Here is a 27,853-nt window from a genome sequence, read left to right as displayed (position 1 = left end):
GAAGAGAGGAGACAAGCACAACGCTCTTGCCTTCAACTAAAAGTACCGGCTCATCTGCTGTGTGAACTGGCAAGCAAGAATCTTATCCTGCAGATTAAGGAGTGGGAGGAGATCATTCTCTTTTCACTTCAGGCACTAATAGCAGCTTAAGTTGTGGTCTCCAAGTGTCAGTCCTCGAAGAGACATTTAAAGTCTTGCCAGCAGAACACACAGAAGGTACTCCTACATAAAATGTTCTCTACAATTAGCCCTAGTGCTGCAGCTTTTACGTGTCTTGAAACATTACTGTTAAATATTTCTTGGAAAAAAGGCTTTAATATGTCTTATGCCAAGCGTCTAAGGAAAGGAAAAAAAAAACCCAACAAAAAACCCCCACCAACCAACAACCCACCCCCCCACCCCAAAAAAAATACTTCTCTCCATTTTACCTGGTAGCCCCACGAGAATTAACAATTTGTTACTCAGAAAAACTGAGCCAACAACTCCTGACTTGCTCTTCTGCATGAATTAAAAATAAATATCTGAATGCACACAAGCATTCTTCTCAGTACCAAACACATCTCCACAATATGAGCCAAACGGACTGGCTTTAGACTCTGCAACTGTAAAACCAAATGTTTAAAGACCATGGCAGCATGGTATGGTAAAAAACAGAGGACTCATCACTGCTCTGACTCCCACCAGCTGGGTGGGTACCAGTGGCATGGAAGCAGGCGAGGGAGCAAGTGTCATCCATTATAATCATCCTTTCAGCTTAGAACATGCACTGGCATTGCCTCACATGAGAGCTCTCCTGTACTGACTTACTATGCATGGAAGCATACCAGAAAACCTGCTGTGACCTCCAGATTAATTATTTACATCTTTGGTGGATAACAATGAAGCAGCACAGAATAAGAAGTCAGAAACATTCAAGCAGTTACGTTTACTAGATCTGTGCCTTTCTTAGAGCCTCGTGTCCAGGAACCCATTCCCTGCTAAATATATACACATATATGCAATTCAAGGGTGACCACTACTCTTATCTTCATAAATTAGCACATATCAGATCCTGATTCTTGGGCTCATTTTCCTTCTTCAGCTTCAGAAAACACTTTTCATTTACCTAGTTTATCTTTCCTACTAAACCTGTACTTGTGCTCTCCTCCTTACCTTCCTCTCCCCGGAAAACAAACAAACCAACCCCACAACACTGGCACACTTATCCTTTTTTCTGCTGCCTGGCATGAGGCGATGCCAGGTGATGAGATGATACCACCTCTGGAACACACCTGCAGTCCTGCCCCACCACAGCGAACAGCAGCAGCCTTCCACAGTAACTTTCCCACACCTCACACTGCAATTCAGAGTGTTTTGTTCCAAAAGCCCATCTATTTCTGCTATATAGTTTCTCCAACTATTGTTCTACCACAGAAGTATGTTGCTTCACATTAAGTTTCCAGAAGAATTCTTAGAAGCACCTTATATTTCAAGCCAAGTTTACTAAAGCTATCCCTCTGAGCACACAAACCATGAGATGAATAGCAGCGACCACTGGCAAGAGGTACGGCAGCCTGAGCAAGGGCTGAGCCCACACCTGCAGCAAGCATGCTCACCGCCATCTAAAGCCAAGCTGTCTGCCACGAGCTTCCCATCGCGTGCTCCTTTTGAAAGTAAAAGAGCTTATCAATAGTGTGGCTGATGACAAATATAATTTTAAATTTCCAAAAGAAGTGACTATGCAGCAATTTGTGCTGTCAATTATGTGTGCTACATGAAATAATTCCTGCCAAAAGAGGAGCTCGGTATGATATCGTGTAGTCCTCGCCACTTACGATGAGCTTTACTATGCAGTTGTGACCAATCTTTGGTGCACTGTTGACATATGGCTAGCCTACAGAACCAGTACAGGGCAAACGTTTTCATAGCTTTCTAATTAAGTTGCTGCTCATTCTACCTACAGAAACATTCATAAGAGAACAAAAATCTCAGATACTCGGTGCTCTGGCATGGATATTTCTTTTGTAATGGTAACAGAACATTAGTTAAATCACATACGTAGACTCATGACACAAAAGTCACCCAATTTGTTTAAAATGAGGAAAGTAAAGCACAGATTAAGAAATGTCATTAATACTAGATGATGGGCAGGAAAGGAGCCAATTTCCAGTCCAAATCATTAAAACACCCTACTTCACTGCCAGCAAGAGCTATACTGCCATGTTTATAGCTTGTAATGGTAACATCTGGAAACTTTTAACCCAGACCAACAATATAAATATATTCTCAAGTAAACCATGCTCCACAAGAAGCCTGTCAGGGCATGTACATTGCTTTAAGCATAAACAAGTACCTACACATGCAATAAATTTATTTATTGCTTTTTAACTCCTGTAACTGGCTCTAAAAACCCTTCTGAAGTAGTAAAGCAAGTGCTTTAAGTTCTGGTTATTCAACATGGCAGTAGTGGGAATGTGCTGTTTATTCCTCTGAAAAGTTGCAAAGGAAAATGAAGATGGCAGACAACAAGCTGTATGGACACCAGTATCACAGTATGTTCTAAGGGGTAGGTGCCAAATCTCTTGTGTTGATCGCTGCTTGGGATTTTCTATATTTATGTTTTCTTTTATTATATCTGCAAGATACTTCTGGCAATGAAAAAATTCCTGCAGCCATCCTTACTAGCTCTACCTTGCATCGTGGGGCTAGGAGTAAGTTAACTGAAAAAAAAACTAGGGAATATCCAAAGCTTGCAAAATATTAAATAAATATGTAGTCACATTACGTAATTTATGCCAGTGAATTACAAAACAGATTGTAGTGGATATCTGGCCTAGCTTTCACTGAATTTGGTATTTCAGAGCAACATCCTGTACCATGCGATTTCTCTCTATACAAATTAGTTCTCACACATTTTCAGATCACTAGCTCTTCAGTTATTAACTGCACAAGCACACACACAAGCTTTAGTTTTCATTCCAAAATTTCAATTTACTAGGACACCCTTTGCAGCATCAGCTTTTAATCTTCAAGGGGGTCATCAGCTCCGTTAAAGTTATCTGCAAATTAGATGGCAACACCGCTATCAGGTGCCATGACACCCACATTTAGTTTGCTCCCCCAACAAAACACCTAGTGGTTGTTTGCCACACATCTTCCAAAGGCTGCTCGGCAAGTCCCATCACTCAGGCTGTAGGCACAGCAGGCAACTTGACAGTACCGACGCTTATCTGCAGTCCAGGCCTTCTGACTGTGCTCCAGGTTGCAAGAAACATCCTTCAAAAAGCAGCAACTGTATCAGAAAAAGGCTCCTCTCTTCCACAAGCACTGTGCTTGCAGCAACGCTCCCCCACAGCTCTTACTCCTGGTGTGTTTGCAGGCACATCTAACCCTGCTGTGGCTACAGGGCACTAAGACACATACAGACGTGCCTCAACTAGACGAGACACTCCAGCACAAAGCTGAGCACGGGCAAACTGCCCAAGTGGTTCTGTTCCAGGCCGATTCCTGCAGCCTGCACCAACACTAGTCTGCTATCACATCCCGTTCACTTTAAAAGCTAAACTGAATCCTTCTCTGCACCCTAAAGCAGAGATGCACATTTATTCTTACTACGTATTGCCACACCCTCCCCCCGAACTCTTTACTTCTTCCCTTTCCTTCAAAATCTATTTGAAAAAATTAAATTATGATTACTGCTCGCCCTGTTATGTCTACTCTGCTGTTTCAGTAAATGCACATCAACAAATACAAGTTTTAAGCCCTTCTGGTTCAGTCCACCTGTGCCAACCCCTGCTTGCAGCTCCATTCTAACAGCACTGTTTTAGCTTCCAGAACTTCAAAACAAACACTGCTCTCAGTTTCTTGGAGTGGAGAGAACAACATTTAGTACAGCTCCTACTTGTCAAACACAAGAAGAGATGAATAAGCCTTTTTGGTCTTTACGATCATTCCTACACTGGAAGCCCATGATCTCCCACACGCTGGCGTGCAGAGGCACAGAAACTTTGCTGATGATATAAAAACAACTAGCTCTTCCAGAATTTAGGAGAGACTACACCAGGCATTCAATCCAAACACTTTGGAGAAGGTAATGTTTTGCCAAGTTCAGTTTCTGTCATTACTTCTGCCAACAGCAGACCATCATTTTCACAAAGAGGGGTGATCACAATGCCAGCTTCACAGCAACAAAGCATAACAACTTGCTAGTGAAGAGTTATACAAGGGCCAAGAGTCTTCCCTATTCATTAGATTTCTAACAAAGTGGTAGGAATCCACCCCCCCTCCCCCAATACACACATAAACAAGCTGCATACTTAAAAGTTTAATATTAAACAATGATTACTAACCACCAGTATTTTCTGTGAATAATTATACTGGTTTCACCAAGATAAAATTCTTGCTACAATCCGTATGTTTTCCAGGCTATTTTATTTGCTATCCTGTGATCAACATCAGCTCCACACAGACTATTAATGTTTCAACAAAATACAGATTAATGCTTTGTTCCAGGATCTCAGATTATATTCAGGAAAGAAGATGATCAAAACACCTCCCCAAAGCCTTGACCATACCTCTTTCTGCTGCCTCTCCAGTTCTTTCATTCGAATCTCCCGTGCCTCTGCCCGTGCCGCTCGCTTTGCTGCGAGTCTTGCTTCAGCCTGTGAACAGGAACACAGCAATGAAATAAATGCTGGACAATTCAACGTGAAACACACTTGTTAAGCAGGGCATGAAATCCAGAGACTTGACTCGGCAAGACTGTAAACGTATCTGTAGGAGTTAATTCCCTATTGCAAGTAATGGCCCTGCCTTCCATAACTTGTTATGCTTCACAGGCAGGTAATACACCCTCGCATAGGCACCACCTTTGGTTAGCAGTTGTGTTTAAAAGTGCCCTGCGTTTCTTTAATTACTATTTGTGTGGATCAAGAGGAAACAGCGACATTTACAAAACGTGGGTTTTGCTCTTCCCCCCCCGCGTGGTACAGATTATTTTTTATTGATGAATTAATTTGACCAACAGCAAACACATTACGTGCCATTTTTCCTAACCCCTGACATTGCACACACATACATGGGCACAGCAGTTAGGTAAACATTGCTCTTCGGCATGACTGCGCACAACTAAGGCTGAAATGATGGAGGTGAGGGAGCAAGGAACCTGAGAAAGTGGACAAAGTCTCCAGACATCCACATTCAAGTCCAAACCTCTCCGGAGTGGAAATCAAACAGGCCTCTCGGGAGAGATCGACAGTCCTTCCTCATTTCAGCCCAGTTAGAAGTGCTGGAACATGCTATACAGTAACATTTTTAATATTCTGCTTTTAATCCCAGGCAAAACCAGTTAGTCTTCTAAAGAAAAATGTAAAATTAGCTCAGGCTTGGTACAGTGCGACTGCAAGCAGTTCACCCAGTGTAATTCAGAATAGCTCAGCAGGGAGCAAAAGGCATCACTCAGCTAGTCACCCTGGCGTTACACCCAACTCCTCTGCTTCTGAAAGCTTTTAGGGTAAGTACAGCATCCAATTTAACAGAAAAAAAACTGCAATAATATCAAGGTCAAGCATATAGAAAACCAGAACACCAGTGCTTTCACTAGCACTTCTAAACAGAAGGAAAACCAGAAAAAAAGGAAGGTGTAACTTCTTTTCCCTTCTTTAAGTATAGTCACCACTCAAAGTAGAAGGAAAAGGGTCAGAACCTTCAAAAACACAAAACACTGGGGGGAAGCCAAAAAAGGAGTAGGCTGGATGAAGTTTTCAGCTAATAGAAAAGGGCTAATGAAAACGAAACACAAGCTGATGTATGGGAAGACTGGGAGCCTTGCAGTGCTGTATATCTTAAAACCCTTATCAACAATAACAAAATCTAAAATATACAGTCACTAGGTTAAAAATTAAGTTCACATCACCCACCTTCTAAAAGGCCCCACCACAAACAGCCCCAATCCCTAAATGCTGATGTTGTTCAGCTATCAACGTTCTGCCCCGTTTGACTCCGTTACCCCTAGACTCAAACTGGTAGGCAGGCAGATTCCTTTTGACAACTATTGCAGCTCCCTGTTGTGCAAACACGATCTGTTTAAATGAACTGAGTTCTTAATTCTTGCAACACAGAAAACTTCAGCCTGAAAAATTACTTGTAACAACAGAAAAACTTTCTCAGAGGGTAAAAATGCCCGTGGCAGAATGAGAAAAGGGCTGGTTTTGCACAGAGTGCTGCTCTCTCTCAAGTTCACTGCTTGAATTTCAAGGTAACTGGCTCTGCCATGAAGAGAAACTGCAAAACGCACCCGTGGTCTCATACCTGGAGCACACCTCCACGCTTCCACTCAAAAACTGTCCCCTCTCATCATCGCAGCGTGCTGTTACTTAGGGCGCCAAATGACAGCAGGCTCCAGGGAGAAGGCATGTGTTAGCACAAGCGTTTTCAAGGGACCGTGGCTTCAACAGCACTTAACAACCTGAAGTAGTTTGTCCAAGAAGAAACCCACAGCCCTGCTGCTGGGCAAACACTAGGCGGAATCCCTGCCAGGCAGCGTTATGATTTACCCGCAATGTTTGAAATCGTTTATGACTACATAAACGTGCTGCAAGATGTATGCTAGAGGTAAGAAATCACAGTAGTGGAACAACTATGATATTGACTTGACATGACCCATTTCCGTTTATCTGAAAATAAATTTCAATACCTGCAGAAGCAGTACTGTACCTCTGTCTCACAGTCGGTACTGCTGTAAATACAGGACAGTGTCAGAGACAAGGACTGCTCTGGGCTATTCATCACAAGAGGCTGCCAACCGATTCATACCATGCCATACCAGGTAACAACCACCATCTTTTGCCAGTAGCCGTTAAAACACTATGTGCACACAAGGGGAATCTTGCTCCGAGGACCCCAGCTCATTAACCATTTCTGGGGGAGAGAGAGAACAGGAGATACAGCTTTAAACAACACCTTTGACTCCTTATGGTTTAGAGATGCATTCCCTCATCCTGACATGCAAACTCTAAGTAGTCCTAAGAAACAGCATGAAAATTAAAGTAAACAAACTTAACGCCGCACATACATTTGAAAATTGCACCTGATCTGGGTGAAGAACATCAGTGCAAACAATGTTTTTCCCATATAGAAAACAAGGGACCTTAAAGTCTCCACAAGCAAAATACACAGTTCTGTACTGTTTGGCGTATCTCTAACATCGCACCTGCCAGAAAGACAGAAACAAGATTATTTTGATGTTAAAATTATTGTAAATACTGTTCTTATGAATTTCAAGAACCAGCTGAGCTTTCATGTTAGAAAAACTCTATGCCAGTATGTAAAATTCAAATGTTGTGCTTAACACACATGTATGTATTTCCCCTTCTGTTTTCCTCATATGATTAGGGCCAAAGGACTGCATGCTCACTAGCTATATTGCAGAATTATATATTCTCCAGAAGTGAGGACAATATACAATGAAATGAAGCAAAGGAAGAAAAAAAAAAAAGTTTAGCAAGTTATTCTAAGGCCTCCCTGAGAACAAGGCTCGCCAGTTCCCTAGATACCAATACCAACTGCAGTAAGTTAAATCAGTTTTTCTTTGTGCAATATCCTAGTAAATGACAGGTTACATGTACGATACATTTCGGTTCTAAGTGCCAATCCATGGGGTGTCTCTAATTTATTCTATTTCAGCTTTGCAGTCCTCTGCCTGCTCATGCAAAGGCAATTTGCAAACCTTTAAGAGATGCAAGAGTAAAAGTGCATTTTCACTTAGTATCTTTCACTAACAATAGCCTACATCTGGAACAAGCATATTTTTTATTTATGAACTTTTTCTTTCCATGGCCACATGGCTCTTCAGCATTAAGTATCTTTCAACACAAACAAGAGAAACAATATATTCTGGATCCTTTTAAATAACTTTTTAATTTTTTTTTAGCATAACAAATTCTGCCCTCAGCACGTACCCTACCAGAACCTTTGTAAGAAGTCAACACAATGTTATTCCACCCAGAACACTAGTATTTTAAAGTAACTAATTCTTATCACATCAAATCAAAGAATTACAGAATCGTTCAGGCTGGAAGGCACCTCAGGAGGTCTCCAGTCCACCCTACTGCTCAAAGCAAGGTCAGCATCAAATTCAGACCACCTTGCTCAGGGCTTTGTGCAGCTGGCTCTTGAAAACCTCCAAGGTTGGCGGCTCCACAGCCTTCCCAGGCCCCTGCTTCGATGCCTGACCATCCTCACAGCGAACATTCCCCACCCACCCACCCACATCATGTCAGAACCTGCTCTCTTTCAATTTAAAACCACTGACTCTCATCCTCCTGCCATGCACCCCCATAAAGAGCCTGGCTCTCGGCTTCTTAGTAACCTCCGCTTGTATGTCAGAAGGCTGCTGTTAGTTCCTACCTTAAGGTCTGGTATTCTGCATCAAATACTGTAAGTAAACCGGCTGTTACATTTTTAAACATGTTCTCAGCGGTGTCTGGGTGAGATTTAGATGACTACACAATTATTTTCATCATGGTTCCTGACAAAAACACTGCTCATTTGGGCTAGACAAAGGCAGTTTGTAAGAAACCAGCCATCGTTCCCTAAAGTGTTTTCAAATCCACAGCAAAATGAAACTATGGGTGACAAGAAATACGCAAGGAAAACAAATTCTCAGTGCAGCCATCTGATCAATACAATAAGCAATGGCTTCTGACGGTACCAGTGATACGAATAGCACTGAGATAATGATTAAGCCTGAACCAAACACTTCCTTCAAATAAATTTATTTCATTTCCTTGGGTAAGGTTGGTTAAGAAAAGACTTCACATGCTCTTAGTTGTCATCCATCTTCCTTTGGTGCTTTAAGAAAAAAGCAGGACCACTAGAGTTCGTGGGAGGAAAAGAGCTCCCACACACTCACAGGTCCCCAGGAAAGTCCTCATCTGACAAAGAGCAAAACCAGTCCCCCAGCTGCACAAGTCCCATATCCTATCTCAGTGTTTCCAAACCCCGCTCATCTGAGGCTACACACCAGCCTTTGGAGGCCGTTCTCCAACACAGCAGAAATGTATTATGCTATAATCAGGCTAGTCATTAAATGGTCAACCTGCGCCCTTCATAGTCCCATTTCTACCATGCTTTAATTGATGTAGTTACTTAACCCGAATGAACATTTTTGATATCCTGCAGGTGGCATTGGTGACAAACCGGGCATTGCTCATGAGCTCAGAGGAAGTAAGTCAATCAGGGCAGGGAGGAATCCACACCTAACACTTACTGTGTACAATTTCATCAAAGTCAAACTAAAAGTCTGGTAGCAACCCTAACGTCCAGCAAATTCTGCAGCAAGTGTGGGAGACAAACAGGAACTATTAAATACAGATATTCCTGCGCAGGAGCGCAGCTCACCTACTGACAGAAGAAGCTGCCCCAACAGCAAGCCACGTGGCATGGACATTCATAACACAACCTCCCCTGTCACCTGCAGACTTCTAGACTAACACAACAAGCGTGTCAGATTTATTATGGACCTCTTCCTCAAAAGCAGGGGCATGACTAAACTCATCTAAGTTTGTCAATCCACACTTTTAAAAAGTTTTTAATAGTTCTGTGCTATAAATACCTTGATTTCTTGCACGCCCTGGAAACAGAAACTTTAATTTCACATTTCTCTCTCTGTGCTGACTAAAACAAAACAGGCTTTGCCTCGATGACTCTGGCCTTCATCCAGTCTGCCCAAGCACTTGTCAGAGCCCAGACTCAAGCCACCTCTAAGGGCAGCGGCAGAGAGACACCGTAGCCTACAAGAGACACACCTGAACATCATGAAATCACCAATAAATTCATACAGACTTCTGAAATTCAGACTACAAAAGCAAAAACAACAGTCTCAAGGTTGCCAGCATAAATAACTATTCAACAGATTCAAGATGAAAAAAAAAAAAAAAAATCACTAAGATTGAAGGAACTAATCTTAAAATCATGAAAAATTCACTAGTGACTCAGTGAGCAATACAGGCCTCAATCAAAAGTGACAGATCGCTGGCAAAAACAGAAGAATAAAAATACGAAGCCTAATTGCACTCATTACAAAGCTTTTGTAACTTCCCTTTTATGAAGTATTGCTCATCTGACGAGGAGAACTGGCAGCTTGAGCCGTACTGTGCATGTCATACAAAAAAAACCTCCTAAGGGGCTTCTGTAAAGCCCTGTGGGCAAACCAAGAGGAGATGGCAACCACACTGCTGAGATGAACATGGAAATGCACACCAGCTGAAAAATAATCGCCTTAATTCACGTAACTCACTCAAATACTACTACACATCCTGCATTTTTGTCATTTTATTGCAGTTGCCCAGAATGATTTATAGCCCCTAAGCCCCAAAAGAAGTATACTGTTGCACTGCAAAATGCTCGTTGCTTTTGTTGGTCCGCTTGCTCAGCACTTGACGCCCCTGCTTAAGGGTTACTTTAGTTTTAAAATAAAAATCCAGTCCTATGCAGCAGCAGACCTTTATCCTGCCTTAAGGAGTTCAGTATGTTTAGCTCTGAACAGGGAAAAACTAAGCAGGTTGTAACCTGGTTCACTACTGAAGTACAACTGCATGTGAAAAAAAAAAAGAGAAAGCCAGAAGAGAGATTTGATATCAGCTGGAAAGGGTGAGAAACATTTCCTTCTGCTGTCTGCAGCACGAGGCAGTGGGGAGAAGTGGGAGTATGAGATCTGCAACTGCTGGAGAGTCACCCCCACACACCCCCTTTTTAAATACCACTCCCCAAGACCAGGCAGGGTCTGGCTGCACCCACAGCCAGCGCTGCTGGGCCAGCGCGCAACGCACAATGGCTACGGAAGCGATGACTTCCTGGCCACGAGCACAGCGTAGGGGAAGCTGCACGTTCATTATCATTTTGATGAGAGAATTATTTAGGTGACTTCGTTAGGTAGAGGCTAACGACACACATCCTGAAGGTGTGAATTCTCAGAGCTTTTCCCCTTCCGAAATATCCAAGAGTTCATTGTTCGACTGCAAGCCCCAAGAAACAGCCAACAAAGGCAGGAAATTATGCCGCTTTTTTGAGCGGTGAAAAATGACTATGTTGACTTGCCACATAGCTACGTACGTAAGAGTTTTCGATCTATACAAAGCACCCCTTAATTCCAACGTCCTCAAAATTATCTGCTTCTAAGACTAGTAATCAAAGTTAGTATCATGCTTTTTGTGGAGGACTGAAGTGTTAGTTTGCCAGCCCCAAACCATACTTGGAAAGCTCTCTGATCCCACTGTCAGAGAAGCTTTAAAACACAGGTCTGCCTGACTAAATTACACCTGCTCACTGTATGCAACTACTATTATGTATTTCTGCAATAGCCATTCTCAGGCTGATTTAAACTTCTTGCCAACATGCTTACGATACAGCCAGCAAGTCACTTTTGGGGCACACGTTTAATTTTTCATGACTGATGCCATCCCATTCCAATATTCTGCAGGTAAAGGCTTTTCCTCAAATGTTATACGACTGTTCACTCTATTTATGTAAGTCATACTTCATCAGACAAAAGAAATCTGATAAGGTTTGTTGTACTTCTACAGAATTTAAAGTCTATTTAAACAAGCAGCACCTGATTTGCAATACTCCTCTAACACAGCTGACCAACACAGCTATCAGGTAAAACTAGTGCCAACCCATGGCAATGTTTTTCCCCTCTCCGCTTGAGCAACAAGTGACCTAAACCAGCGAGTTCCAGGAGCTCACCATGAGTTATCACGCGCTCCTTTGCATTGAAACAAGAGCGTCTACAAATGACTTCTATGTTTAGAAGTCAAACCAGCATATTTACCTGACATTTTTTGCATCTGAGTTATAAACATACTTTGCACCACTTACTCATATGACAATGAGCCTATGAATCACGTAGGGCTCGGTCAGTCCACATGCTGCTTAACTCCTCACCTTCCTCTTAAATGCACATTAGCATTAAAAGGCAGCGCGCTCATGAACCTTAGCCTACACATAACCATGAGGATTCCCTCCCAGTACCCACGTACCAGCGTCACTGGTTAGACAGACAGGCCCATTACGGGCTCGTCTAACAGCTCCTCTCCCGCTCACACAGTGACAGGGGTGAACCGGAGAGTGACAGTTTATGTCAGCGGATGACTAATCCGCCCATTAACATTTTATGGTCACACGGGGCTGTTTTGAAACTTTATTTAGGAAACATTTAACAGGTTCAGTTGGCATATCTGGTCCCGTACCAAACTCTGCATCTTACGTTTTAGTCTCCGATTTTTAAAAGCAAGCCTTAGTAAATGCCAGGCGCTTTAAAGAATTAGCTACCTGGCGCAGCCGTCAGCGGCAGCCACAAGCACCTCACTGGCACCCGCCTCTGCAGAGCTGCTGCGAAGTACACCCCCTGCCCAAAAGCGGACCAAACGCCGAGCCGCGCAGAAGCCCAGCGCCCCCGCACGCCCCGACCTCTCCGCCCGACCTCGGAGAGCGGCGGCAGCGGCGGAGGGAAGCCCGCGGGCGGCGGCGCGGCTGCGAGGCCGGGCGCGCCGGTCCCCGCCACCGCGTGGAGCGCGGCCCGCTGCCCCGCCTGGGGCGAGAGCCCCGCTGCCCGCGGCCGCCCCGGGCGCGACGCGGAGCCCGGGCCGGCGCCCCCCGAAGCGGGTGGGGGGCGGGTGCAAGCGGCCGCGCCGCCTGGCCCTACCTGCTGCCGGGCGGCCGGGCTGAGGCAGTCGGCTGCCGCCTCCATGGCTCCCGCCCCTCCTTCCCGCCGCCGGCCGTCTGCCCCCGCCGCTCCGCGCCGCAGGAAGCCGGCCCGGCCCGGCCCCCTGCGGCTCCGGGGGCGGGGCGCGGCCGGGGCCGCCCCGCGGCCGGGGGAGCCCGCCGGCGGCTCGGCGCTGCTCTCGGCCGGCTGCGGGGGGTCTGCGCCCAGCTCCGGGGCGTCTCGGCGGCAGCGCGCCGAGTACTCTCCCCCGGTTACCGGCAGGCTTGCCGCTGCTCCCGCCGATTATTATTCCCAAACCCCGGCCGGACCCGTGCAACGAGCTTCTTCCCTTAGCCCCCCTCGGGGTCAGGGAAAGCAGTTCTGAGAATGGTTTCAAAGCTCGTAACCTCCTTTTTATGCTCGAGGAAGGTGAACAGCCCCAGCAGCAACCCCAGGCGTCCGCCCTCCGGGCTGCACAGCCGAGCTGCTGCCCCCAGCACACTGGAAGATACCGTTCAGGAGCACCTGAACCGATGCTATAAGCTAGTCACACCGACCAGCATTTGCATCGCAGAAATAAACCGCCTAACTGTTGATCTCCTGCAGTTGTATCAGCATGGTGTGTTGGGTTGTGTAGAGCTGAGCTTAAAACGGGTGATCAACGCTGGGTAGTGCCGGCGTTGGTTTTAGTCTTTACGAAATAGCATTACGCTCTAAGCAATAAAAGAATGGGCAAAAGAAATGCCGGGGGGGGGGGGGGGGGGGAAGCACCTAATCGGGGGTCAGAGTACTTCAGAAGAGCAATCAGGAACAGTGGCTGGACAAAAAAAAGGCAATTCCGCATTTCAAAAGGTCTCTTGTGATGAGCTGGAGGAGCCTAAAACACATTAAGGGAAAAATCAGAAGGATTAGAGGACACAAGTGTTTTTAGATGACACTAAACAGGACAATACCCTAAGAACAATTCAGGGCACAGTCAGAGCAGAAATCTTGGCTCTACGGAAATCAGTGCCATCTCTCAATGCCACCCGGTTTCATCCAAACCGTCTCTCGATTCCCCCGACCGCATCCGAAGCGCACACACCTACCCCCTCCCGGAGACGGGCGGGCAGGGAGGGAACCCCCAGGGCAGGGGGATTCACGGAAGCTTAAGCAGCTCATTTTATCCATTGCGATTCTGCCGCAGCAACAATGGAACAGGCGGAGAGCCACCTTCCTGGCACCGGATTTTCTCCGGTTGCAGAGACCAGCAAAACAGGTTGCTCCTTAGCAACTAAACCCTGCTCCCTCCTCCCCGGTCAGCCAGCGCAGTTTGGGGAGCCCTGCGAAGCCTCCACCTGAGCTCAGTTTTTCCATGAGCTGCCAGCTCAGTTTTTCCATGAGCTGCCAGCCCAGTACAGAGAAACCGGTTTTTCACGCTGGCAGAGCACAGGCTGCCATGCTGCTGACAGTATTTTAGCTAATTTGGAAGCGCTGGCACGATTTTACATTCAGGGGGCAATACTTCAACTGGATTCATTGGCAGTCCCTGGACACCAGCCATGTCTCACTGTCCCTGGAAAGGCCAGACATGCTTCCTTTAAATAAAAGGCATTAGGGATGTCAAACTTGCACCCTGGCCCTGGGAGAAAACCCGCTTAAGTGAGGGGAAGCTTTGCATTTGTAAAACAGACTGTGGTTTTACATAAGTCATAGAATCACAGAATGGTTTGGGTTGGAAGGGACCTCAAAGATCATCTAGTCCAACCCCCCCTCCCCCCCCGCCACGGGCAGGGACATCTTTCACTAGGTCAGGTCACTCAAAGCCCTGTCCAACCCGGCCTTGAACACCTCCAACGATGGGGCACCCACACCTTCTCTGGGCAACCTGTTCCAGCATCTCACCACCCTCATCGTAGGACATTTCTTCCTTGTATCCAATCTAAATCTGCCCTCTTTCAGTTTAAAACCGTTACCCCTTGTCCTATTACTACAGGCCCTGGTAAAAAACCTCCCTCTCCATCATTCCTCTAAGACCCCTTTCAGTACTGAAAGGCTGCAATAACATCTCCAAAGCCTTCATTGTTCATTAAACTCCAAAACCACCTACAAGTTATTTTTTCCTCTTGATTTGTATTTTCCTTCATTACAGGGTAAAGGACCCAACCGTGCTTTTAAAAAAAACAAGCAAACAAAAAACACACACCAAAAAAACCCAAAAAAACCACACACAAAACAAAAACCAACCACCACAACAAAACTGACCCATCTTAAATCCACTTCAATGTGAGTGTGAAAATAAAGAGACTAATAGATATAGAAATAATATACGTTCCTGTGAAGCAGGAAAGGGGAAGTGAAAGGGGAAAAGGAAGCCAGTCAATATGGTCTGCCCAGCATACTTCATAGGCAGTCAACATGCAGTGCAGAGAAAACGCCTGTAATTTAAATCTATGTTTAACAGATACCCATTTCATCCCCCGGTATGGCTTGTACTGAATTCAGGAACCAGGCCAATGTAACATGACCAGGAAATGCCTTCCTGTTCAGGTGGTATAACATACAGCCCTAAGCCCGTTATTTAAGGCTGATGAAGTTCCTAGTCTGCTACGTTTCCCTTACCCTCTGTCAGCAAGAGCAAAGAACAACAGAAACCTGCAATAACTGACGACAGACCTGAAGGAAGACCCTGGCATGCCCTGCAGCAGTGCCTTCTGCCCCAGCTGGCTGGCTTGCCTGGAGACACACCCTGAGCGCTGGGGGATCCTGCCTTCAGGCTGGCAACTTCTCCGCTCTGCCCTGCAACACCGAGCAAGTCTTTCTTTTGTGAAACAGCCCTGAGTCCAAGAGAAGTTATGCCCTAATTCCCAGAGAGTGCTCAGAGTTTTATTTTGGTGCAATAAACAGTATCAAGCATTGCAGAAATCCAAAAATCATAATGAGCTGTGAAAAAGGCACTTTTGGACTATGGCAGCTTACCCCAAGGTAGCCGGGGGCCAGGCACTGAAGTTAATTCTTCAGGAAAAATATGTCTTACCTTATATGTAAGTTTTGTTAAAAGAAGAAAGAAAGGAAAGGACATTGATGTTAACCATGTAAATCTGAAGCATCATAGCAACTCAGCATGAAGAAGTATGCATATTTTCATCTCAGCTTAAAAGAGAGAATTTGTTCCGGTTTTCTTGCTTAATGAGAATTAACCTCCCCTTACATTTACGGGCAAATCTGTACAGTTTTTGTACTATCTGTCACTTGGAAGATACACCATACATAAATACAAGGCATAAATTACTGAGGACCCCCCCCCCCCCCCACACACACACACCCCTTTCTCTAATTACTTTCTAAATCAATGTCAAAGCCAAGGTGTTTGTTTTTATTTGTCTTACTTGAAGAAGCACTTCATACCTCAGGATAAATTCAAGCACACAAGTGTGCTATGGACCTGCTGGGTAGGAACCAAAGGATCAGGAGGTCTTTTTAATACTAGTGGACTTCCATTTTTCAGTAATGCAGCTGACAGCACTCAAAACACACACTTCAGCGTGTCTCAATTGATATTATATGAAGCGAGCCCCATTCTGCTTGGATTTCCAAACAGGTCCCAACAGATTTCCCAAGAACGTGAATTCTCTGTATACCCACATATACACTTTCTTCCTCATCTCTCTTCCCTCCTGGCGCTCCACACTCCACTGGATCCTTCAGACACCGCTAAATAAAAAGCAAGTGCATACAGTTCTGCAACTACAGGAGCTGAGCCACAATCCAGGAAGCCAGTGATTCGTTTTACTTGATTGCTTGCCAAAGCTATTTAGCATTGTTAAGCTGATAGCAGTTAGCTCTGACTCCTTGCCCTTCGAACTGCTGCTATGTAACTCTGGGAAACACGGGGGTACTCACAGCACCCAGAGAACACTCTCTGAAAGTGGGTATTAGTCTATCTTTTCTTTTTTTACCCCCTCAAAAATGCAGTGTCTATCCAGTCATACCTTGCCCGTACTCAGAAAGATAGCCAAAGGATCTGAAGCTCTGCTAAATATCATGCCTTCAGTGCATAGTTCTTGTGTCTGTGCATTTCCCATTTGAAACAGGACATTGCAAGAGTAATGTGAATTCAGGGAGACATCCAAGCAAGAAGAATGTTCACAATGGAAATATGCATTTACATGTAGTACAATGCTAAATGGAAATAAGAAAAATAGGTAACAGGAGAGATTGAAAAGGGAGGGGGGAAATAGTCAGCCAACACTTTCATAAACCTAGTAGGTTAACTGTGAGTTCATTTTAGGTACCTGTAAGCGTAAAAAAAAAATTATGGCACTTAGGACAGCAGCTCAGTTTCTGATGACAGACTCCTTATCTCTCCTTGGGGAACATACCTCACCTTTGTGAACATGCATACACAAAAAAATGCATGCTTGCACACAACACAATGCCTGAATCCTAAAAAATCAGTTTCACAGAACTGCAACCCTTTACCCATAACTACCAAAGAGTTGTGTCAAAAGAAAGAGGGAAAGATTATACAGTCATCATCAAGGTATGTTACAATCACTGATAATGCAAACAAATTCCAAGGAAGCCCAGCTTCCAACACTGGTCACACCCAATGGATTATTTTTGTCTTCAGGGTGTGTTGTGCTAGAGGTAGTTTAAGAGGCATGGAAGCAGGGCTTCAGGTAGGAATAAGGCAGCCAAAACCTTTACAGACAGGTTTAAACACTGAAAAAAACCTGCGACATACAGCACACTGGCTCCAGCTCGGCCCATCTCAGTATTTATTCTTAAGCAATATCAGCAGCCACCTTGCAGCACTATCTGTCACCTACATGTGTAACTCAGCTTCTTTCATTTATATCTAACAAAAAAAATTATATTGTGCATTTCCTTTATTACCTTCAAGTAGTATCTCTTAGAATTTCAGTAACGTCCCTCCATATCACATTTACTACTAGCTTTCCAAACGGTGGAAACAGACAAAGCAACTCTCATTTTGTGGAGAAAAAGGCTGGAAAGTACTTCATATTAGAAGAAATAATTGGTTACCTCACCTTTCCCCCCCCCCCCCCTTTTTTTTAAAGGCTCATAATCTTGTTCTTCTACTGTTCAAGAAAGTCTATAAAAAAAAAAATCTACGGAGTAACACCCATCTGAAGTCACAAAGACAGAAAAAACTACATATGCATCTCACTTCATCATCCCTGTCTGCTGTGGGCATCCTGGCACCCTTGCAGCTCAGCTGGCAAAGTTAACAAAACCTCCTTGTAAACCGTAACCAAGGCAATGAACTCAAGTATACACAACTAAGTGCTTCTTAGGAAAACAATGTCCGGTTTTCATCACCAAAATGTACTGCCAGTATCAACAGATTATTTTCTACCGAGGCTAGAACGCGAAGCGGCAAGGAGGAAGGAAAGTGCTGAACCAGGCACAAGTGCTTCTCGCCACACTGAAGTCAGGCAAACTGAATCATGCTAGAGGGGAAGCTGGAAGACACTTGGGTAGCCTATACACGGCACATTTATCATTCAGCTCAGGGAACACATTCAACTTCAAAACTCAAAAGCATTTTGAGATTGAATGTATTGATGTCTTGCCACTATCAGAAAGCTTCAGAAATTGGACATATGGGTGTATGAAAAGCTACATGATCTTTCCATTTTAGAAGAGACAGATTTAAGAATACTTCCCATAAGCCAATAAATTCCTGATCTACTCTTATTAAACTTATTACTCTTATTAAACTTTTCTGTTCCTTTGCTTAATAATGAAGAAAAAAACCCCAAACCACAGAATTTTAAGAGATCATACAATTTTGGAGCAAAACCTGAGTATACAGACATCTGTGTTAAAAAAAAAAGTGAAAGTAAGAGACTTTTATTTGTAGAAAAGTGCTTCTCTGCTGGTGTATCTGCAATATTAGGCTTTGCCATCTCCCAGGCTCCACTTCAAATCTACTCAGCTTTAAAGAGTTGGAAGCTGCATTAACCATTTCCACCATGACTGCAAATTTTGTAAACTGGAAAACCAACAGTAATTTCAAAGAACACCACGCAGAAGGGCAGAGGTTCAGCGCCTCAGTCCTACCCTCCATTAGGGACATTAGGTGGGGAAACACAAGCAGCATTTGAAAATTCTGCGAGTGCCACTGTTACCTCACCCAAGCTCTCCAACTCAACATGCAAAAAAGGCAACAACACCCAATTCACAGTAAAAGCCAAGTCCAAAAATTCAGACTTAGAGCTAAACATAATTATGGTTTCAACCCCAATATTTGACTATATTGAGTACAGAGAATAAACTAGTATGGCATCTTAAATGTACAATGATCATGTCTTTACATTAAGATCCTTTGCAAACACTGAAGAATCTTGTTATCAAACATCTTTGCAAAAAATTGATAGTTCACTTTGAAAAGTGTTCAATTTTCCCATACAAAGGGGATAATAACAACACCTATAGCGGAAAACTGACCAAAAGAACTGTTGTGGAGTTTCCCATGACCGCCCTAACTGCAACCTAAACCTATTTTTCTGAATCGGACTCATTCACACAATGCAATCACACAAGACTGAAGTTTGGTGGGAGGTTAAATAGTAATTTTCTTCATGGAAAGTTTTTCTTGCAAGGGCATTCCAAGATGGATTTCTGAGTTTGTTTTTAAAGTTTCTCAGAATGCCAGAGCTTTGTTTTTCTCTTTTCATTAATTCCCAAGCACCAGGAGCAGGGAGTAGGAACGGGCAGGCACTCCCCTCTGACATGCCGATAGTGCTGTTCTGAGTTATCTGTGTTTAAGGGGTCAGCATTCTTGGTCTTCTTGCTTAACATTTTGAGCCGCAGACTGGGAAGAGGAGGAGGGGAAGAGACACACGACTAATGAGGAGTTTACACATGAACATTGTCCACTTTGGAGAAACATTTGCTTACGTGTTTGCCAGGAAACTCATCTCAGAGATATAATTTAAGCATGTGACCAGAGGATGGAAAGTCTTGTTGACACAGACCTTTTCCCCCCCATAAAGAAGGAGAATGTTTAATCTGCAGAACACTGCAGTGAACAGCGTGTACAGCTCTACAATGTAAGAGACAATTAGGGTGTTGCATCCTACTTCATCAATTACATTGCCATGCAGTCACAAGGGGCCTCTGCTAAAAATATTGTCTAAACGGTAACTGAACTCCATCATGAGTTTGCATGGATTACCAAAGTAAATCCTGCCACAAGGAATTGATCTTAAAACACCTGTTAAAAGGGGGCATCCTGTAATCATTTCCATAGATCCTAGCAGTGTTTTAGAAGCATTTATTACCATGTTTTTTTTCTCCCCCCCCCCCCCCCCCTTGGGGTTTAAAAGCAACATTGTTGTAAAATTTACTAGTTACTCAGGTAGGTGATACTGTCTCTTTCCCTCTGCTATCTGGTCACATACCTCCCATGCACACCAGTAATAAAGAGCTTGTTGACAAGTTCTTCAGTGGCTTGTGCCTGGTGTGGTCTCTGTTGCAGTGTTGGGTTCCCTTTGCATATTAAGCCGCCACCTTAGCTGCAGATGGGTTAGCTGCAAACTGGATTCCACCTTAAGATGCACTGCACTGGTGGTAGGCGGGAAAGGAAAAGTGCTGAAGAACATCCCTCAATTCAAACAAACCCTCTCCATGAGAAAATCCTGGAGTTCAGAGCAGCCTCAGCAGCAAGATTCAGAAGAAAATGACACAATTCTACAGAAAATCAGTTCTGTAGAATCCTGTAAAAACAGATTTTCATAAGCACTGTAGCTCCAGGGCCTGGAGAACGGGAAGATCAGTGTATATACAGGGCATACCACTTCCACTGCTATTTAGCAATAAATTACTTGTCCTGCTTCCATACTCTGAAAAAGCAAAACAGGGATAAAGGAATGATGTTGGCTGGCAGCTCTGCAGAAGCGTGTTACAGCTTTAAACCCCGACCAATTTTCTGTAGGTAGAGTATTCGGCAGAGGACCAACACAGTATCAACTAACCACATTTGCGTCACTTCTTCAATTGGCGTTTTCTCTCAAAATAGCTCTAGCCAGTAAGTGGCTGCTCCCACCAGAGAAGAATTTGGATACCACTCTACAGCTGTTATCTCAAAGAACAAGACCACACATTTTATACACCCTGTATAATACTGCACTCATGTATCTTTAGATCAAGACTATTACCCATGTAAAATAGTCGACATTGACCGTGGAAACAGCTGGATCACTCAATTCTAGTAAATGAATCAGAATTGTTGAGGCTACAATGATACCTAGAAGGAAAAAAAATTAAAGAAAAACCACTAACTGACAGTATTAGCAAATATGAACTGGAATTTCAGAAGAAAAGCATACAAAGCTTCCCGGTGTTGTTGCCTGAAATACTTATTTGCACGAAGCTGCGTTCAGTGGTTTCTTCCACTTGCTTTACCCAACTTCTTTATAAAAAGAGAAATTTCTCTTTTACAGTGACCACACTGATCCTTTTAGTTCTCCCTCTATCAGATCAGCAGTGTTGTACAGCAATTGTTTTCCTTGTTTAGAATTTAGATAAAACTGAACCTCAAAACACACAAGTAGAATGGTTGTATTCCAGAGTACTTTTTAAATACTGTATTTCTATTTGATTGTAGAACAGCCTTTGTAACTAAAGTTGCACAGAGTTCACTGCAGACTTTAGGGCCTAAAGCAATCTGGCTGAAAGAGGGGCAGTATGCAAGCAGGGGGTACCAAAGGGAGACAAGAGCTTGTAAAACTCATCCCACACTAAGTCGATAGTATGTACACCTCAAAAGGCTTTAAATCTTTCTTTATTACAAAATGTGTATGTTTGGCATTCTGAATTTCTTTCCTTGGAGAGAAAAAACAGCATGCTTGCTGTAATACAGGCACTAGGGTTATCCAGGTAGTGCAAATGAATTGGTAACATACAGAACTGGATAACTTTTGCTTAAACTAAATACAAAGTAAGAGATGAAAGATAAGTTACCACCTTAATGACCCTGGATTCTTGCTAGTTTGATATCTTTGTGTGATGCCACAAAAAAAACCCCAAAAAACCAAAAACACCCAGAGTTGAATTGTATTTCAGACTCTTGGTGCTTGACTGCCATTTCTTTCCACCTAGGGAGCAAAGCTACAACCAGTGTTTTCCACCAGGACCAGTCTGCAGGCACCTAGCGCAAGGGGAAGGTCAGCAGAAAGACTCTCAGTAAGGAAGCACACATGCAAAATTAATTTGGCCATTGGTACATATTACTGAAGAGCAAACACATTTGTCTTGACCCTGCTCACAGAGAAAGTAAGCACAATAACCAAATTTGGAGCCTGCAATAAACAGCAATATTTCATCCGGCTTCTTTACAGCATAAACACAGGTCAGGGAGGGCTCCAGGGCTGGGCAAATGCCAACATCTTTTTGAACATGGACATAAACAGAGGTTTTGTTCTTGACTGGTAAAAATATTTGAAGTATAAATAAGAACTGAAATTCAGGGACTGCTACAAGCAATGTAATCTGTGGGGACTGCATTCTGGTCTCCACTGAACTGCAAATTTCATCTGAATAAAAGCTGGCAAATCTTGAACACAGCTCTGCACTTATAGCACATTAAAATGTAGATACAAGCCTCAGCAACTGCTTGAAGCAATGCTGAAACTCCCAGTCAAGAGAAAAGAAACCACAAATTTTGAACTAAAGGTTACTGATACTGTTCTAGGGATTACCCAGTCTATGACAAGGAGTGATATAAAGCTTTAAGAAAGAGCATAAATGCACGACTAAGTTCTGTTTAGTTTCTCAAATCAAGCACACCTGCTTTCTGGTTTAATCACCTTAAAAAAAAAAGCAACCAAAAGCCCACCTTTACTTGCATCACAGTAAGAACAAATACTTTTACAGGGAAGCATGTGTCCACCAACACCACTGGGTCTCCACAGAAGTGCAGTCTTCACATCCAGAAAAGTTTCACACTGATTTATTATTTTAAGGCCAAGTAAAATGAATATCAGAAGTTTCAGGTAACCCACTGAATACTCCCCCATATTATATGCTCTTGAAGAGGTACAGAGGAAGTAATAGATTTCAAATGTTATCAGATAACCAACAGCTGGAGCCACTTGGTCAGACACTAATGAAATGTCCAGTTCTTGGCCATGCAAGTTATACAATGTTGAGAAATTATGCAAACAGTGTGAAGTAAAGAAAATAAGAGACAAAGGAAAAAGGTGCTTGAAAATACTGCAGACCAGCCAACCAAAAACATTACATAGCTAAAATAGATGAGGAATATACAACAAGAGAGGACAAGAGGGAAGGGAAATAAGATACTAGTGAAAATTAAAAATCAGGCCTAATAAAAGCATAGGAGACAAGCACCAAAGCCTAGGGGACCCAAGATTTAATAGCCACATTCCAGTTCCTGAAAACAAACAGTTCAACATCAATTAAGTGAGTGAAACAGAACAGCTTCCAATGCTAAGACAAATTGTATCATTATTTTGAAATGGTGTAAGATTGGAATTAGATCATGTGAACTGCTGTTATTTCAGTGTCACACTAATGTGAGACCTTTCAATTTTGCAATAGGTCAGAACAATTTGTCTCTTAACTTTCAGTGGGAAATTTTCTAAAGAGCTTCAGGCCAAGAACTAGTCAAGTGAAGTTGCACAGGTCTTTCCTTGCCACCAATTAGGAGCAATTCAGAATTCCACTGTGCTTCAGTTTCTTGTCCAGAGAATAGAGATTATATGTCCCTCTGGAGGAAAATAAATACAAGTAGTATTTTGAAATCTTCAGACACAACACGTTACATATACAGATTTTATGCCATCACAGCAACTGAGAAACTACAAAAAAAAAAAATATCCATCTTTCACACAGCTACAGCATTTGTATTTATTGGGTATACAGGAGAGCACACAGGAAGCAAGTGGAACTCTTTTCTGGAATTTAGTTTTCAACTTGCATAACATAGCAGGTCTCTGCAGACAAGAGCAATAGCCCGTGAAGTGCAACTCAGAAACGCTGACTACAGGAGAGGAGATACGAGAGAGATCTTACTACTGTCACAGTATAGCAGGTACTTGCCAAGTCTGGTACAGTTATGATACAGACTTCTCTCTGCTTTTACAAAAAAATAAATCATATTATATACTAATAGCACAGCAGTATAAATTCTTCAAAAAAGTACATTAAATTTTAAAAGTTAATTAAATGCTTTTACAGATTTAGTCCTCTTGATATAAAAGAATGTTCTAATTTGTAGAGGTATGCAGTGAAGCAAGTCTTAAGGTCAATAACCCACTCAGTAGATAAGAGGAGTACTGCTGATGAATTATTCCCTCTAAAAAGACTGAGAATGAACTTCAAGCTTGTTTAAACTGGCCTGAAACCCACAAGAGGGAGCAGCAATCAAGTAAAGCAAACATTTTTTGTGTTTCTAAAGAGAGAGTACTTCCATCACACAAAGCTGGATCCCCAAATTTTCAGTATAAATGTTTAATTACCTGACTATTCAGTCATTGAGAATATGGATAGAAATTATTAGCACCTTTTAATCTGACCTTGGGATAGCAAAGATAAGAGACCACAGTAGAAGGCATACGTCTCTGTATCTCTGCTGAGGACATGGCAATTCAGCCTTCCTTAAATTATTACCCTTACCAAACGCATTTCAACCACCTATGTAAAGAAGCAAACCAACAAAGGTGGCGGGGGGGTGGGTATATTTAGATTTTGTGTTAAATCTCCAGACCCCCCAGCCCCAAAAGCCACAAATCCTACCTAACTTTATTTTGCCAGTAATTCATGTTTTGTATCCTTGTTCTCCGCTTCATCAATGTGTTTGAAGAACTCCCAACAAAACCCACACGGTTTTTCTTTAATACCAGCCTTTCAAAAGGTAACAGCTTCTGCATTCAGCATCACTTCAACACGGTAGAAAATAAGCATATTAAGAGGTCTGAAAAGGTTCACAATATTGTTTCTTGCAGGCTCCCACAACTGTAGGACGTCTTGTTTTTACGTGAAAGAATAGGAAGAAGTAAGACAGCAGCGTGCTTCGCTGACAGTTAGAGGGTTTTTTAAGTAGGAGCACCTCAGAGCTCAAAGCAGAAGCTGAGGACTCAACTAAATGCTTACTCAGAGGCAGAACCTCTCACGTCACTGACTCCTACCTCCCAGTCCAGCATTTTGGATCTATTAATAATTAATTGCCTTTCCTTAGTTAAGAGCAGGAATTGTAAAGAGAGCACATTCAACTGTAAATTGCAAGAGAGAGGGGAGACTGCCGGAAGAGAAGGATACTTCGAGACAGAATTTCTTCTTTTCATGCTTCAAGGCGATCCCAGGAGGGCCAGAAAGCACGGCTGAGCAGGTCACCGATGCAGGAGCCGCCGCATCAGCCAGCTACAGCTCACCCCGTGCCGGGCACGCCAGGCCCCCGCAGCCCCCCGCTCAGGGAATGACTGGCTGCCGCGGGTGCGAACCGGCCGGGCGGCGCCGGGGCAGCCCTTGGGGCTGAGGGGCTGGGGGGGGGCTGCAGGCAGCCCCATCGTTACTGCTTCCACCAGCTCCCGGGGGGGCGCGTTTGGACGACTTCTCACCCCCCGTGTGGTTCTTGTTACTGCTCTCCCTTCCCAGGTTTTTCCTTCTGGGTTTATCCACAGCGACCTCAACAGGTATTTCATTATATGGACACACTACTCACCTGAAAAAGGGAAAAAGTAGGAATCTGAATTTAATTAAAACTATGCCTTGGATCATTAAAAAAATAGGATTTTACATTCATCTGTAAAATCCAGCACAGTGGCTAGCAAGTCAGTACCACAGACAAAAAAAAAAAAAAACAAACAACCACCCATTTTCACATGTTCTGTGTTCCTTTGGGAACAGACCTTGCACACATCAGTGGCTCCCACACAGACTTTAATAAAAGCTCTGACTGCCCCTCAGGTTTCCCTGACTTTTTTAAAGCTGTTTGTTATGGATGCAGAATTACTCAGAGCCACAGATATACAAAACATACCTGGTTTTAGAGGCACGTCTGCCAGAGAATATAAGATTTGCTGGTAATCGTTCAAGAATGTTAATGTCAAACATTATTAATAATTACAATACAGCTTACAACTAAAGCCAGAGTAGGTTTTTAGGTTATATGAAAAAACGCAATACATAAGGAAGTTATACACCAGAATAACTTCCATTTATTTTCTTAGCTCTGACAACAGTTCATGTTTCATGCAGAGTAACATTCCTGAAAAGATTCACAGCAACTTCTCAAAAGGTTTAATGATGCTTACAGCCGTAATCACCTCGCACAGTCAGGTAGTACAAGAGTTTAAACCAACTAAAATTTGGAGACAAGGCCTCAAAGCCTTCCATGTCACCAGAAGCAATGATGCTTTAATAGGTAGCAAATCTCCATGGCTCAACAGCACCAATTAACCAGGGAAATAACGGAGCTCCTTGAAACCTGAGATGCTGCCTGAAAGGAGAAACATCTCCTTGAGGTCACTGAGAATTCCTTGTGACCTTTTGCAAACACAGATAAATCCATTCGTTTGTCCCTGTTGAACTCCAAATGTCCACCTGCTCTTCCCTGGCAGTTACATGAGGATATTGTGCCAGTGTACTTTATACAGTTGCGAAGCGCTCCTGTCCCCTGCATTACAAGCAGCGTGCTGATAAAAATGTACGATTGCCAAGCCAATTCCAAAAAAAAAAAAAAAAAAAAAAAATCAGTTGAGACTCAAGGGCATGAATGGCAAACTTATTCTGCTACTCACAGCAAGCACCAGTGAAGCAAGTAGCACTACCTGACCGTTTTAAATGACTCTTCTTCAAAAGATCTAAGAATTGCTGCTGATCAAAATATTACCTAAAAAACTGTATGAATAAACTTAAGATAGAGCTGCTGACATTAGCTACATACAAACTGAATTATGCAAAGACTTATTTGTCTTTAAGTCCAGCACAAATCTTTTGTTAGGAGCGTATTTTAAATACGCCATACTGAATCTGCAAATATTGCATGTGTCTTATGGAGTAAAACTTGTTAGGGAACGAAAGTGTGTAAATATAGCATACAGCTTGGATATGCTCCATCTACGAGTAACTGAGAAAGCCTACTTTCACCTCGCAAAAGCATTTAACACTACTTTAGGTCTGGCCAATGCTGAGGAACAGACTTGTGAGCTATTTATATGCAGAGATAAAGGCGCCAAAAAAGGTTTTTAAAAACCTTGAGGTCATTGCGCCTCAGTCTATCTAGGAGATGTAGTGTTCCTGCTATACAGCCACTTCTTCATAAAGCTGCTAGCAGAGAACAAGCAGAATAAAGTAAAACAAGAGAGCAATACACTAGTTCTCTGAAAAACAGATTTAAATAAGCAAAGACAGAAGCTAGAAGTGCTGAGTATTTGGCCAACATACAAATGCTTTCAGCTTAGTACACTATGCATTAGTTAAGAGCAGGTGTAAGATTTCCTCTAAATAAAACATGTGGAACTGCATGATTTTACACCATTACACAATTAATGAAACAGTCACTTCACAGTGGGTAGCAATATCACAAAATCATGTCACTGCTCCATTCATACAGGGGGAAAAAAGGCGGTAGAATTACATTGTCATTAACTTGACAGGGCTTTTGAAATTCTGGCAATGTCAAGGTTATCTGGAAACAACCTTCAGTGTTCAGAGGAGACTCCCCAGTTATGTTAATGGCTTGACAAGAGCCACAGTCAGCAAAATCAGCTTCACTGAAAGGCTAGGAGTACCGAGACTGGAAAAGCCACTGAAGTATATAACCACAGTTTGTGCAAATACAGTATAGCGTCCATAGCAGGTCTGGGAAAAGCAAGGCTAATTATCTTCAAACGGGAGAAGCTCTGCCACAAATCCAACTATATACTAGAAATAAGCATGATAAATAGTCCAGGTTTTGACAAAAATGCCATTATAACCATTCTGCTGCAATAAACTGCTTGGAGATGCTCACATGCTTAAAGAGTTATCTATCAGATCACCCTACCGTGACACACTACACTTGCAGAGACACTACAGCTAATATCCTGGCAATTACCTGGACACAAGGAAATATTATACACAGGAACGGGTCACAGAGCAATCAGTATCAGTCCCAAAGGCACACTTAGTAGCTAGAAATTAAGGATGTCCAGTAAT

General features: G+C 43.1%; 1 protein-coding gene across 12 annotated transcripts in view; it reads right to left on the bottom strand.

Annotated features, from left to right (window-relative positions):
• The window catches only part of LRRFIP1 (LRR binding FLII interacting protein 1), a 120,235-nt gene that overhangs the window by 61,853 nt on the left and 30,529 nt on the right, over positions 1-27,853 (bottom strand). For 10 of the 12 annotated variants that reach the window (XM_087730719.1, XM_087730721.1, XM_087730720.1 and 7 more), the window contains exon 2: positions 4,554-4,640. In XM_087730719.1, coding sequence (XP_087586845.1) covers positions 4,554-4,640 — 87 coding nt within the window. Of the gene's footprint in view, positions 1-4,553; positions 4,641-12,682; positions 12,777-27,853 lie in introns of those variants that run through there. The other 2 variants (XM_087730709.1, XM_087730718.1) reach the window with 1 other exon arrangement.

The sequence above is a fragment of the Nipponia nippon genome, unplaced genomic scaffold (assembly GCF_047370975.1).
Source record: "Nipponia nippon isolate SJK-2023a ecotype South Korea unplaced genomic scaffold, ASM4737097v1 scaffold_5, whole genome shotgun sequence".
Classification (NCBI taxonomy): domain Eukaryota; kingdom Metazoa; phylum Chordata; class Aves; order Pelecaniformes; family Threskiornithidae; genus Nipponia; species Nipponia nippon.
This window is presented reverse-complemented; position numbering and strand designations above follow the sequence as displayed.